Raw genomic sequence first — 10,802 nt, 5'->3', positions numbered from 1 at the left:
GCTGAAGAGCCAAGCTACGCCTCTTGAAAAACTTGAGCAGTAGACACAGTTGGAAAGGCAGGGTCACCAGGAAGCCTTAGGGAGAACTGGACACACCCGACAAGTGCCCTCCCAGCTTTCAGATGCTTGCAGCCTCTGGCTTCAACTGGGAGTCAGAGGCGGGACCCCCACCGTACTGGTGGCTCTCAGAGGTACCGTCCCCACCTGTGGTCCAATCGCGCCTCCCTGAGAAGCCCACCAGGATAAGAACTAGTCTTCTCCACTCACAGAACCCCTCCCTAACCCAGGCCCTGGCAGCTGAGATGGCTCCAGCGGCCTGGCCCTGCCCAGGACTTCTTGACATCCCGCCATCCGCACCGCAGGGCCCCTTTGCCCAGTCGGCGTCCTCTCCTTCAAACTTTGTTCCTCCAGGGCCAGCATTAGGGGAGTGCCAGGGTTTGGCCTGCTCGTGTCATTGGTAAGTCACCCAGGGCCTCCAGGGCCTTCTTTCTGAGGCCACGTGCGTGCACCGAGGGGGAGGGGTGCTGGCGGGAAGGAAAGAGGGGCTCAGGCCTCTTGGCCGCTCAAGTTCGACAGCCGCCCTCCTGTCCCCGCACCGGGGTTTTCCTTTAAGGTGTTGGAGCAGGGAGATGACCCCAGTCCCAAACGCTTCGGAGTCTGGGGTCCGGAGCGCTGGGGGTGACGCCAGGGCCCCGCGGCTGGGTCGAGGGGGAGGCATCGAGCCAGAGCTCGGCTCCCACCGCGGCGCTGCCGGAGGGGCTCGCGCCCGCCCCCTCGGGCTCGCGGCCACGCCGCAAATGCCCGGGAATGTTTGACTCAGAGTCAGTGCCCCTTGGCGGGAAGGGTGCCCCCAGACCCGCACCCGCCGCGGCGCACTCCTGTGCGGCCCGCGCGGCCCCGCGCCCGGTGACTGCCAGCCCCCTCCTCCGGGGACCCCTGTACCTCCGCCACACCTACGCCCCAGCCCCGCCCAGCCATCAAACTCGGGTCTGGAGGGCGGGCGGGCGCCGACCGCGTGGCCCCCACCCCGCCCAGCCTTCACCTTGCCGGAATTGGCTCACGGACACGGGTTTAGGGGTTTGGAGCGGATTTATTTTTTTTCACATTTTTTTCCAGCAGACCACATCCCCGCCCCCCGCTCGCAGTCCCCCGCCCCCTGCACATATACCCTACACACACGCACACACACACACACACACCCGGCGCGCACAGACAGACACGCTCCCTCCCTCCGGCGCGCTCTACCACTCGCCCGCCCGCCGCGCACGCAGCCGGCCCCGGCTCCCCGTGCCCCGCGCCCCGCCGCCGCCGAGCGAAGCCGGGTTGGGCTTGGAGCTGCTCATGGAGAAAGTGCCGGGCGAGATGGAGATTGAGCGCAGGGAGCGGAGCGAGGAGCTGTCCGAGGCGGAGAGGAAGGCGGTGCAGGCGACGTGGGCCCGGCTCTATGCCAACTGCGAGGACGTGGGGGTGGCCATCCTGGTGAGGTAGGTGTCGCCCCGGCCCGGCCGGGCCCGGGGGAGGGACGGCGGCAGCGGCTCCGGGCAGAGGCGGGCTCGGCCCGGGTCCGAGCTCGGGCGCCACCTTCCCAGCTGCGACTGGGGCCCGGACCGGTCGGGGGATTGCGGGTAGCGTGGGGCGGCTTGGGGTGGGCGAAGCCCTGGCCAAGCCCTTCCTAGTTCTGGGCGAGGGGTTCACCAGGAACTAGGAACCAGACACAGAAGGAAGGCACCTCCATCCCTCTCTTCTCCCGGGCCTCAGAACTCCAGGTTCAGCCAGCCTTGCCTTCCTCGCTGCGACCCCAGCCACCCGCAGCTGTTTTGGACACACATTTACCGCCTTTCCAATGGGGGCTCCCCATTCTAGAGACAAGAAAACTGAGGATCAGCCAAGGAGGACAAAGAGGAGCAAACCCTTTTCTCCAGCTCAGCCCCTTTCCGTATTCAGAGACTTGGAAGGGCTGCGCAAAGGGCAAAAGAATAGAGGTCAGAAGTGGACCCCAGAGGTTTTCCCAGCTGGTCCCTTCCTGCCCCTGAGGCCAGGCCAGCAGGGAGCTCCCAGGTGAGGCGCAGGTGAGTGGAGAAGTAAACAGTCCCCTCCGATACAGTCCCTGCTGAGTTTGATGGAGGGAAGGAGAGAAGCTTCAGGAGACAGGGCCCCATCCTGAACCCCAGGTCTGGGAAGGAAAGGTCATGGGTCTTGGGCTCAGGGGTCATTCAGGAACCACATGCCCCCAAGGGATGCACACGCAGAGTGACACTGTTATTCACACTCCTACACACCAGTGCACATGCACGCCATTCCCACAGAGTGCACAAGCTAGTACCTGACTACAGCTCCAGATCACTGCTCTCTTCCCACACATGCTGGTCCCTGGAGGGTGCAGGCAGGGAGGCCCCAGACCCACACTCACCCCCAACCCTCTGTCCTTGGCAGAGGGAAGCTGTCAAATCTAGGACAGATCAGAGCAGTCTTTTGGTTTAAAGATGGGGTGAAACCTCCCATTGGAAAGGACAGTTGAAGTCCATGCCTGTCTCCCAGGCTTGGCCCCATCTCTGGCTAATCTTTTTCTCCCACACTCTCTCCCTTCTGCCTCCCCCAAGCCTGGGACCTACCCAGCTCCATAATGATGTGCCCTGATTCCAACTTAGAAACAGATTTTGGAGGAAAAAAAGAGCAAGCAGCACTCCTGAGGAGTTCCAGGAGGGCGCCTAAGGAAGAGACAGCTATTTGGGCAGCTCCCAGGTCCAGCAACAGCCGGGGTGGTAAGGAAGCTAAGAGGGGATTTCAGGTTCCCAAGCCATCAGACATGGGAGGTGCATCTCTGCACAATCGAGCACCCACAGGGTGGGTCGCAGAGTCACAGATGCGCCAGACTGCATCCCTGGGGGGGGGGGGGGCGTGCGGCTTTCAGCACTCAGGCCTCAGGATGTATGCGGATACTCACACGGGTCACCAGGAGGAAATGAGGCGAGGTTAACAGGACCATGGCTATTTTTTGTCCTGACACCATACCATTTGCCAATAAGGACATGTAGAGGAGGGCATGGCCACCCACTCCAGTATTCTTGCCTGGAGAAGCCCATGGACAGGAGCCTGGCGGGCTGCAGTCCATGGAGTCGCAAAGAGTCGGACACGACTGAGCAGCTAAGCACAGCACAGGAGATGTGTCCACAATTCCGCCCCTGGGATCCCACCCAACTTCCCCAGGAATTGGGGGGGGGGGGCATTGCCAAGGAACGAACTGAACCCCAAGGTGTTTCTGGAGAGTCTGAGCTCTCGGCAAGGTTTTCTTTCTCTCTCTGTGCCCCTCTAGTTCCCTGGGGGGAGCTAGTTCCTCAGAGGGGACTGGGTTGGGCTGGGGAGATGTTTACCAAGTGCCCAGGCCCACAGTTAACGCTAGAAGAAGATGGAGATAGCAGTTAGATCTGGCTTGCTGATAACCCCTGGCTACACTTCACCTGACCCCACCTCTGTTGCCAGGAGCCCAGCCCAGCCTGGGAGAGAAGCTGGTGGAGCAGACCCTCCCTCAGCCCGCATCCCACCAGCCTCCCTTTTCTTTCACTTCTGCACCTGCTGTCGGCCCCAGGATGGGCGGTGTTAGGGGGCAAGACTGATAAGCTCCTCAGATAAGGCCCCTCCCCAGATCCTGAACCCCCCCAGTTTTGTCCTGACCATCTCTTGTCTTCATGGGCCATCCACAGGCCAGGTGGAGCCTGAGACAGTAGCCCTGGGGCCAGTCTCACCCCCTGAGGAGGTAGCAGCCACAAGGAAGGTAGCAGAGGGGCTGCCCATACCCCACACCTCCTCTCCCCGCCAGAGGAGACCAAGAGGGAGCACCCATGCTCCAGGAAGACTCCTCTCCCGGTTGTAGCTGCCGCCTTCCCGCTCACGCAGACAGGCTCTCTTGGAAGCCCAGATACCTCTGGAAGCTGAGAAACTCCCCAGACTGGCCGCTGAGGCTTCTCCCAGCAGGAGCACAGGCCAGGACTGAGAGGGTCAAGAGTAAACACAGGGGGCCCGGGAAAGACCCCAGGATGAGGGAGCAGAGCTCAGGCCCTTAGACTCTCATGGCTCAGAAGAAGGACCCAGCAGGACTGTCCTTCCTCGGGGCCACAACATGGCACTGGGTGTTGTTGGGCAGCGGACCCACTGGGTCCCAGGCCACCATCCCCAGCAGAGCAGCCACTGAGGTGGACTGGGGAAGCCATCAAAGTGGGGACTGCTCTGGCTCCTTCCTGGTACTGCCACTCACTCCGCTGGGCAACCTTGGGCAGCAATTCCTCACTGAGGATATCGGGATAAAAACAGTGCCAACCTCAGGACGGTATCCCAAGGATTAATGAGATCATATAGTAAGTGCTCAATAAATAGTCCCTGTTACCTGCATGTCATAATACCCACTTGGTTGTGGCATTAAAGAAAATAACAAGTGGACTTGTTCTGCATATTGTTATTCACCAGCCAAGTAGAAATTAGTATTCTTATTTCATGTAAGACCTCCAAAATCAGAGATCCCCATTTATAGCCAGATTATGTTTTTCATAGCTGTCCTTCACTATGATGCTTTTTTCCAACGTATTTTCAGACCCATCACCTCATTTGTCCTCACCAGTGTGTCTATGAAATAGCGAACAGGGGTGCGGGGACTCCTCTCACACTTCTGCAGACAGAAGGTTGTGAAGCAATTTGCCCAAGGTCACACTTGGCCTCTGAGAGGGGCCCTCCCAGCTCTCCATGTGGACTGTGTCCCAGTCACTTGCCCGCCAGCCTCAGTCTCCTCGCCTGAAAGGGTGGCTGGGGCCAGATGCTCTCTCAGCATCTATTCCAGCTCTCAGATCTGAGACCTGCCCCAAGGGTCATTTTAGCAAATTACCAAGTCTCTCTGATCACAGAGGGGGACACTCCAAAGGTGTGAAAACCACCTAAAAAAAAAGCAGGTCCAAGATAGTCCATCCTTTTTCTGAGGCATCAGTTAAGTTACATAAGTTCTGATTGAGTCTGGCCACGTACCTCCCTGTCCCAACCGGGAGATGGAGCACAAATGTCATCACCACTATCCTGCAAACCGCAGGGCCCTGGGCCAGGGTAAAGGGTCAGAGGATGCGTGAGACCTGGGCTCTGCTGCTCTGGGGCTGTGGGACCCAGATGGGTAGAAAGGGAAAAAGCTGTGAATGGTGGCAGGGAACCCACTGATGGCCTTGGAAAGAAACGGTCACCCTGGGCCGGGCTGTGTGCTCCAGGAGAGGCCCGACTGACACAGGGGAAGGAGGAGGGAGGTGGTCCACTGTGTGGAAGGGCAGGCCAGCTCACCCGAGGAATCTTTTACCGATGTTAAGTGAAGCTGTTGGGCTGGAGCATAGGGGCAGAATGCGGACCCCATGTTGGAGAAGCAGGTGTGGGACAGTTTCCGAGAAGCCTGGAATCTTAAGGAGTTTTGACTATGTCCTGTAGGACAATGGTGAGCAATGGAACGTTTCTGAGCTGGAGAGTGACTCAGTGAACATGACGTGCTGTGTGCTTAGTTGTGTCCGACTCTGCACCCCCTGGACTGTAGCCCGCCAGGCTCCTCTGTCCATGCGGATTCTCCAGGCAAGAATACTGGAGTAGGTTGCCATGCCCTCCTCCAAGGGATCTTCCCCACCCAGGGATCGAACCCAGGTCTCTCGAATAGTGAATGTGATATTTGGGGAGGATTAGACAATTGCAGATAAACCAGAGAGGGAAGGGGTAGATCGCCCTGGGGTCTGCCCCAAGGTGTGCACAGGCTGGCTGGAGAGGTCAGATGTACGGACAGATGGGAAGGACTTGCAGAGCCACACCAGGCAGGTGACATCAAGTGATATCTTTAATTAAATCAACCGATGACTGTTTCCTGCAGGCTGAGGAGGGAGGCGGGGTAGTGAAGAGGGAAGGGACAGCGCTGGGAGAAGGACTGAGTCTCATTTCTTCCCTTCCGTGACTGGAGTTAAGTCATAGTTGGGGCCTTCCTTTGTTTAGGAAGAGAGCTCTGACCTTATCATAACAAAGGCCTTTACTGAGCACCCTGCATCCACACTGCCGGGAGCTCTCTCACTGCCTCCTCCCAACATCCCACAAGGACTCTCAAGAAAAGAACAGTGATGCCCATTTCGTGGATGAGGAAACTGAGGCTCAGAAAAGTTAACTGCCCCCCAGATCAACACCAGCCTGTGATTCCCAGAAGGTAGGCTCTTACCCTCTCAGCTGCGGCTGGAGCAGGCCTTGAAAAGCGTGTGGCGTTTGGGAAGAAGGCAAGAGGCAAGGGAGCAAGGAAGGCAGAGACCCGGGAGAAGATGTGCAGATCTGACTGATGGAAAAGGCCGGCACCCAGGGAGGGGCTTCATGTCAACCAGCTCAGCCAGAGGAAGGGCCGGTGTTTGAGGGACGGCTGCACGTGGTGGCGTGGGAGTGGGTCCTGCCTCTCCCCCATCACCCTCTCCCTCCTGTGGACCACACGCACCCCCCTCATCATCCAGGCACTTCAGGGTGGGGCCCGCGGCCGCCCCCTGCTCAGCGCCCACCTGCTGCCTCCTGCAGGTTCTTTGTGAACTTCCCCTCGGCCAAGCAGTACTTCAGCCAGTTCAAGCACATGGAAGAGCCCCTGGAAATGGAGCGGAGCCCGCAGCTGCGGAAGCACGCCTGCCGAGTCATGGGGGCCCTCAACACGGTGGTGGAGAACCTGCACGACCCCGAGAAGGTGTCCTCTGTGCTCGCCCTGGTGGGCAAAGCCCACGCCCTCAAGCACAAGGTGGAGCCCGTGTACTTCAAGGTGGGTCCCTAGATGGGTGCTGCCACCCAACACCAAACCCCATTCGGCTCCCGAGCCCCACAGCCAGCAACAGCCGGGGCTGGGGGGGGGGTGCCCCGGGCCTCAGGGCCACGCAGCCTTGTCCCCCGGCGTGGCTGGCCCCCAGAGGGGCAGCAGGATGGGGCTGGGTCCTGAGGGTGTCTGGTTCCCAAAACTGCCAGGCACTTGTGTCCTGAATGATCTCCTCAGCCAACCGCAGGATTCTGGGGGCTGCAGGGGGCTGCAGGGGGCGGGAGGGGGCCCTCCCAGGGAGGGGTTCACGCCCCCTCCCAGGGAGGGGTTCACGCCCCCATTCATTCTCTTCATTCTCAGATCCTCTCTGGAGTCATCCTGGAGGTGATCGCCGAGGAATTTGCCAATGACTTCCCCCCTGAGACGCAGAGAGCCTGGGCAAAGCTTCGCGGCCTCATCTACAGCCATGTGACCGCTGCCTACAAGGAAGTGGGCTGGGTACAGCAGGTCCCCAACGCCACCACGTGAGGAGGCAGCCTCCCTGCCATGTCCTCCCCTGTCCCCCGGCCTCCCACCTCTCCTGGCGCCCAGGGGCTGACCACCCTCCAGGGCAGGGACGCTCCCAGGGAGGGTGGCTCTGGGGTGGAGACAAAGAAGAACAGGCACAATAGGAAAAGGCCCACTCATGCCGAGGGCCCCAGACAGATTCTCCTCGGGCAGAGCCTCCCCCTCCCCTAGAACTGGGGGGCACGCAGAGCACCTCAAGACCGAGGCTGCCCCGGGCAGAGAGGCTCGGAAGGTTCCTGGCAGGAGGCTGGCTCATCAGGCCCAGAGGCGGCCCAGGCCAGCTCTGGCCACTTCCTCCCTGGGTACCCATCACATGGAGCTGTTTTTCATCTCGTGCTGACCAGCGCTCCCTCCCGCCTTGGCCTCCAAGCAGACCGGAGCCAGGAGAATCACGGGGATGCACGCACGTGCAGAGCCCACTCGGGGCCAGCGTGGGTGTCCCTCCCACGCACACCATCAGGGCGGGTGTGGCGGGGGGTGGCTTCTGGGCTGACTCCGGAGTCCATGTTCCCAGTTCTGGGGTGAGGGCCCCGGGGACAGGCTCCGAGAGGGTGGCCAGCGGCCTCCCAGTGACTCCAGCTGACTTGGAGCACGCAGGGAGGGCTGGCCCCCAGACGTGGCGGCTGGGAACACTCCAGCCTCCCTGGGCCCCCATGGGGCTGGGGCTCTGGGAGCTCAATGGAGGGGCGGAGGCCAGGCCAGGCTGGAGGCGGGAGGGGGAAGAGGCGCGGGGGCGGGAAGGGAATGGGAAGCAGGGGTCAGCCAGAGGCTCGGGACACGCGCTGGAGAGAAACAGTCCCAGCAGTTTCCCAGGGAAGAGGCGGTGTCCTGCCCCCCCCACCCCTGCCCCGGGGCTCTGAGCTGGGAGCTGGCCCGTGAGGGCCGGCGGACCTCTGCTCACAGGCGTCCCCAGGCAGCTCAGGTCCTCCGAGGGCAGCCTGGCGAGGCCCTGCCTCCCGGCCTTCCTGCCACTGACCACCCTGGCCCCCACCTTCTCCTGCTCCCTTCCCTGCCTCAGCACCACTGGAGAGAGCGGAGCCCTCGGGGATTGCTGGCAACTGCCAGGGGGCCGCTCCAGATGTTTGCAGCTGGGCCCTGGCTGGCCCCAGACCTCAGAGCGGATGGACAGGAAGCCAGCAGGCAGGCGGTTTTTTACCTGCCCAGGAGGTGCTGGCAGGGCCTGCAGAGCTTCCGGAAGCAGCCGAAGGGGCCGGGAAAGGGTCAGAAGGGGGAAGGGGGTTTGCCCTCCCACGCCTCTCCCCAGGCAGGCTCTGCCGCCAAAGATGAGCTTGTTTACAGCCAGGAGAGGAGACTTCCTGCTTCTAGAGAAAAGGGCTTTTTTATAGGGGCCTGGAGGGCCGGAGAGAGAGAGCTGGCCGGTGCGAGTGAATCAGAACCACATGGACAGCGTTTCCCGACACGAAGCCCCGTCACCTCCCCTCTCTTGCCTCAGCCGGACCCCTGGGACCGAAATCTTGCCAAACCCTAAACATTAGGAAACCGCCGAAATCTCCCGCCTCCCCCGTTTCTGCTCCAGTGGGCTCAATGGAGATGGGCCACCGTGGGGACTGGCCGGAGCCCTGGGCCCTCCTGGGCCCCAGCACCCCACATTTCTGAGGGAATCCCCTCATCCCTTTCTATACTAGAGTGCCACCTCTGGTCTCCTCCGGGCACAGATGTAACCCCCAAGAGGGTGTGTCTCCCTGGGCCCAGGGCCTGTAGACCCAACTACTGCTGGGTCCAAACAGGTTCAGAGGGCAGGAGGGAGTTCCAGGGCAGAGTTCTAGAAGGCCTCCATCCAGCCTCTCTTATCAGAGACGCAAAGTGGGCCAGACGCCACTGTTTATTGAACTGTCTCTGCTTAAGTGTGTGTGTGGGTGTGTGAGTGTGTGTGTGTGTGTGTTTGATGGGGGGTAGTCAGGAAGTGGCAGTGGGGGTGGGGGGTGGTGAGCGCAAAGGGGACACCCATGGGTGGCCCAAGAGGGTACCACAGGCCAAGCCGGGAGTGTGCGTGTCTCGGAACTGAGGACAAGCGCACATGTTTGTATGGTTCTTTGCAGTTTGTGAAACACTTTCAGGCAGTTCGATCACTCAGTTCTCACGGAGGTGGGCACTGCAGACAGGACTCAGGATTTAGAGAAAAAGATCTGAGGTTCAGGGGGCTGGCAGAGGTCGTACAGCAGGTTCCTGGCAGAAGAGGGCCTTAGAAGCTGGGGGCAGCTGGCTCCTTTCAGGGGCTCCGCATGGGTCTCCAGGAGGGTAGTGTCTGTCTCACCAGTCCTGATCCCTGGCCCCTCTGCGAAGGTCCCCTGGCCCCTCTGCGAAGGTCCCCTGGGCCCACGCCGAGGCCCTAGTAACCTGTCACCTCCTTCTGTCTCATCCACAGCCCACCGGCCACGCTGCCCTCTTCGGGGCCATAGGACCCCCTTCTTCTCCCCCGTCCCTGGCAGCACCTTGAGCAGAAGGCTGAGTTCTGAAGACCCTCCTTGACCCTCCATCTCTGGGTGCCAAGGAAGCTGGAAGAATCCCTGACTCATCTTCCTGGAAAGAGGCTGCCTCCGCCTGGGCCACAGTCCCCCCTGGAGCCGCCAGGAGGTGACACCGGCTACCTGGATGCCGACTCCAAGGGCACCAAAGCGGGTGGCCTGTGGGGATGGGGGACCCTCCCTCCTTGAAGAGCCAGGCACACCCTTCTTAGCTTTTCTACTCACTGTTAGAGACCGGCGGGGATCAGGGACAGGTCTGTGAGTCACTTGAGGAACGAAGAGGCCTGTTTCTATCTGCCTGGCCACACGCCGGTCTGGTCTCCGCATCACTTATCTAGAGTACCACGCACACGTCTACCGCATATACAGATATATTCTATATACAATCTCTATATAAATATATATATATATACATACATATCTTATAATGTGTACAGTGGGGCCCAGAGGCATGTATGAGGCTTCGGTTCTGCCCACCGAGGGGTCCTGGCAGCTTCTGGGCAGAGATTAGAGTGTTCTGGAAGAGATGATGGGGGTCCCACAGAGGCACAGAGAAGACCATGTGGCAGGGTGGGGGCAATGCAGCTCGCCAGCAAAGCCCAGACCCTTCTCTCTGACCGGCTTCCCACATCCCGGCTCCACTCGAGGCAGAAAGGTTTTGGTGCGCCCTACCTCTGCCCCCTACCAAAGGAGATGGCTTCCTGACTTGCCCCCAGATGGGCTGGGGCAGGCAGAGGGGGCCAGAAGTTCTGGATGGGGTGACTGCAGCCAGCAGGGGAGGGGCCACGGTCAAGAAACCTGGAATGCCGGGCTCAATCTGCCTTTGCCGTTAAGACAGCGGGAGGGAATCCAGGCTGCTTGTCTGCCAGGCAGGGCAGTGGTGATTGGACCAGATGCCTCTGTCTCGTCCTGGCACTCTGAGGGCCATGGGCCTTCCCTCCCCTGCCTCGCCTGGCTGCTGGCTGGCGGTC

At 60.6% G+C, this 10,802-nt stretch overlaps 1 protein-coding gene across 3 annotated transcripts; it reads left to right on the top strand.

Annotated features, from left to right (window-relative positions):
* The first annotated feature begins 1,197 nt into the window (after positions 1 to 1,197).
* CYGB (cytoglobin) lies at positions 1,198 to 10,138 on the top strand. Of its 3 annotated transcripts, XM_081575560.1 has the most exons (5): positions 2,682 to 2,762; positions 6,098 to 6,202; positions 6,556 to 6,787; positions 7,139 to 7,276; positions 9,732 to 9,885. In XM_081575560.1, exons 2-5 carry the CDS (start codon positions 6,120 to 6,122, stop codon positions 9,801 to 9,803), a joined length of 525 nt encoding a protein of 174 aa, XP_081431686.1. In that variant the 5' UTR covers positions 2,682 to 2,762; positions 6,098 to 6,119; the 3' UTR covers positions 9,804 to 9,885. The 3 variants fall into 3 exon arrangements, with proteins under 3 accessions (XP_081431684.1, XP_081431685.1, XP_081431686.1); XM_081575558.1 differs by lacking the exons at positions 2,682 to 2,762; positions 6,098 to 6,202 and adding an exon at positions 1,198 to 1,484 and having other exon boundaries at positions 9,732 to 10,138; XM_081575559.1 differs by lacking the exons at positions 2,682 to 2,762; positions 6,098 to 6,202 and adding an exon at positions 1,200 to 1,484 and having other exon boundaries at positions 7,139 to 7,302; positions 9,732 to 10,138.
* Positions 10,139 to 10,802: the final 664 nt, after the last annotated feature.

This window comes from Giraffa tippelskirchi, chromosome 3, assembly GCF_054371585.1.
Source record: "Giraffa tippelskirchi isolate mGirTip1 chromosome 3, T2T-mGirTip1v1.2.pri, whole genome shotgun sequence".
Taxonomy (NCBI): Eukaryota; Metazoa; Chordata; class Mammalia; order Artiodactyla; family Giraffidae; genus Giraffa; species Giraffa tippelskirchi.
Note: the sequence above shows the minus strand (reverse complement) of the source record. Positions and strands in the feature narration are given on the sequence as shown.

What these genes read in the sequence shown, in the direction of transcription:
- CYGB (XM_081575558.1), top strand. Translation starts at nt 1,342, where the DNA reads ATGGAGAAAGTGCCGGGCGAGATGGAGATTGAGCGCAGGGAGCGGAGC. An exon ending in GGGGTGGCCATCCTGGTGAG is followed by an intron (nt 1,485 to 6,555) that starts GTAGGTGTCGCC and finishes TGCCTCCTGCAG; the next exon opens with GTTCTTTGTGAACTTCCCCT. An exon ending in CCTACAAGGAAGTGGGCTGG is followed by an intron (nt 7,277 to 9,731) that starts GTACAGCAGGTC and finishes TCTCATCCACAG; the next exon opens with CCCACCGGCCACGCTGCCCT.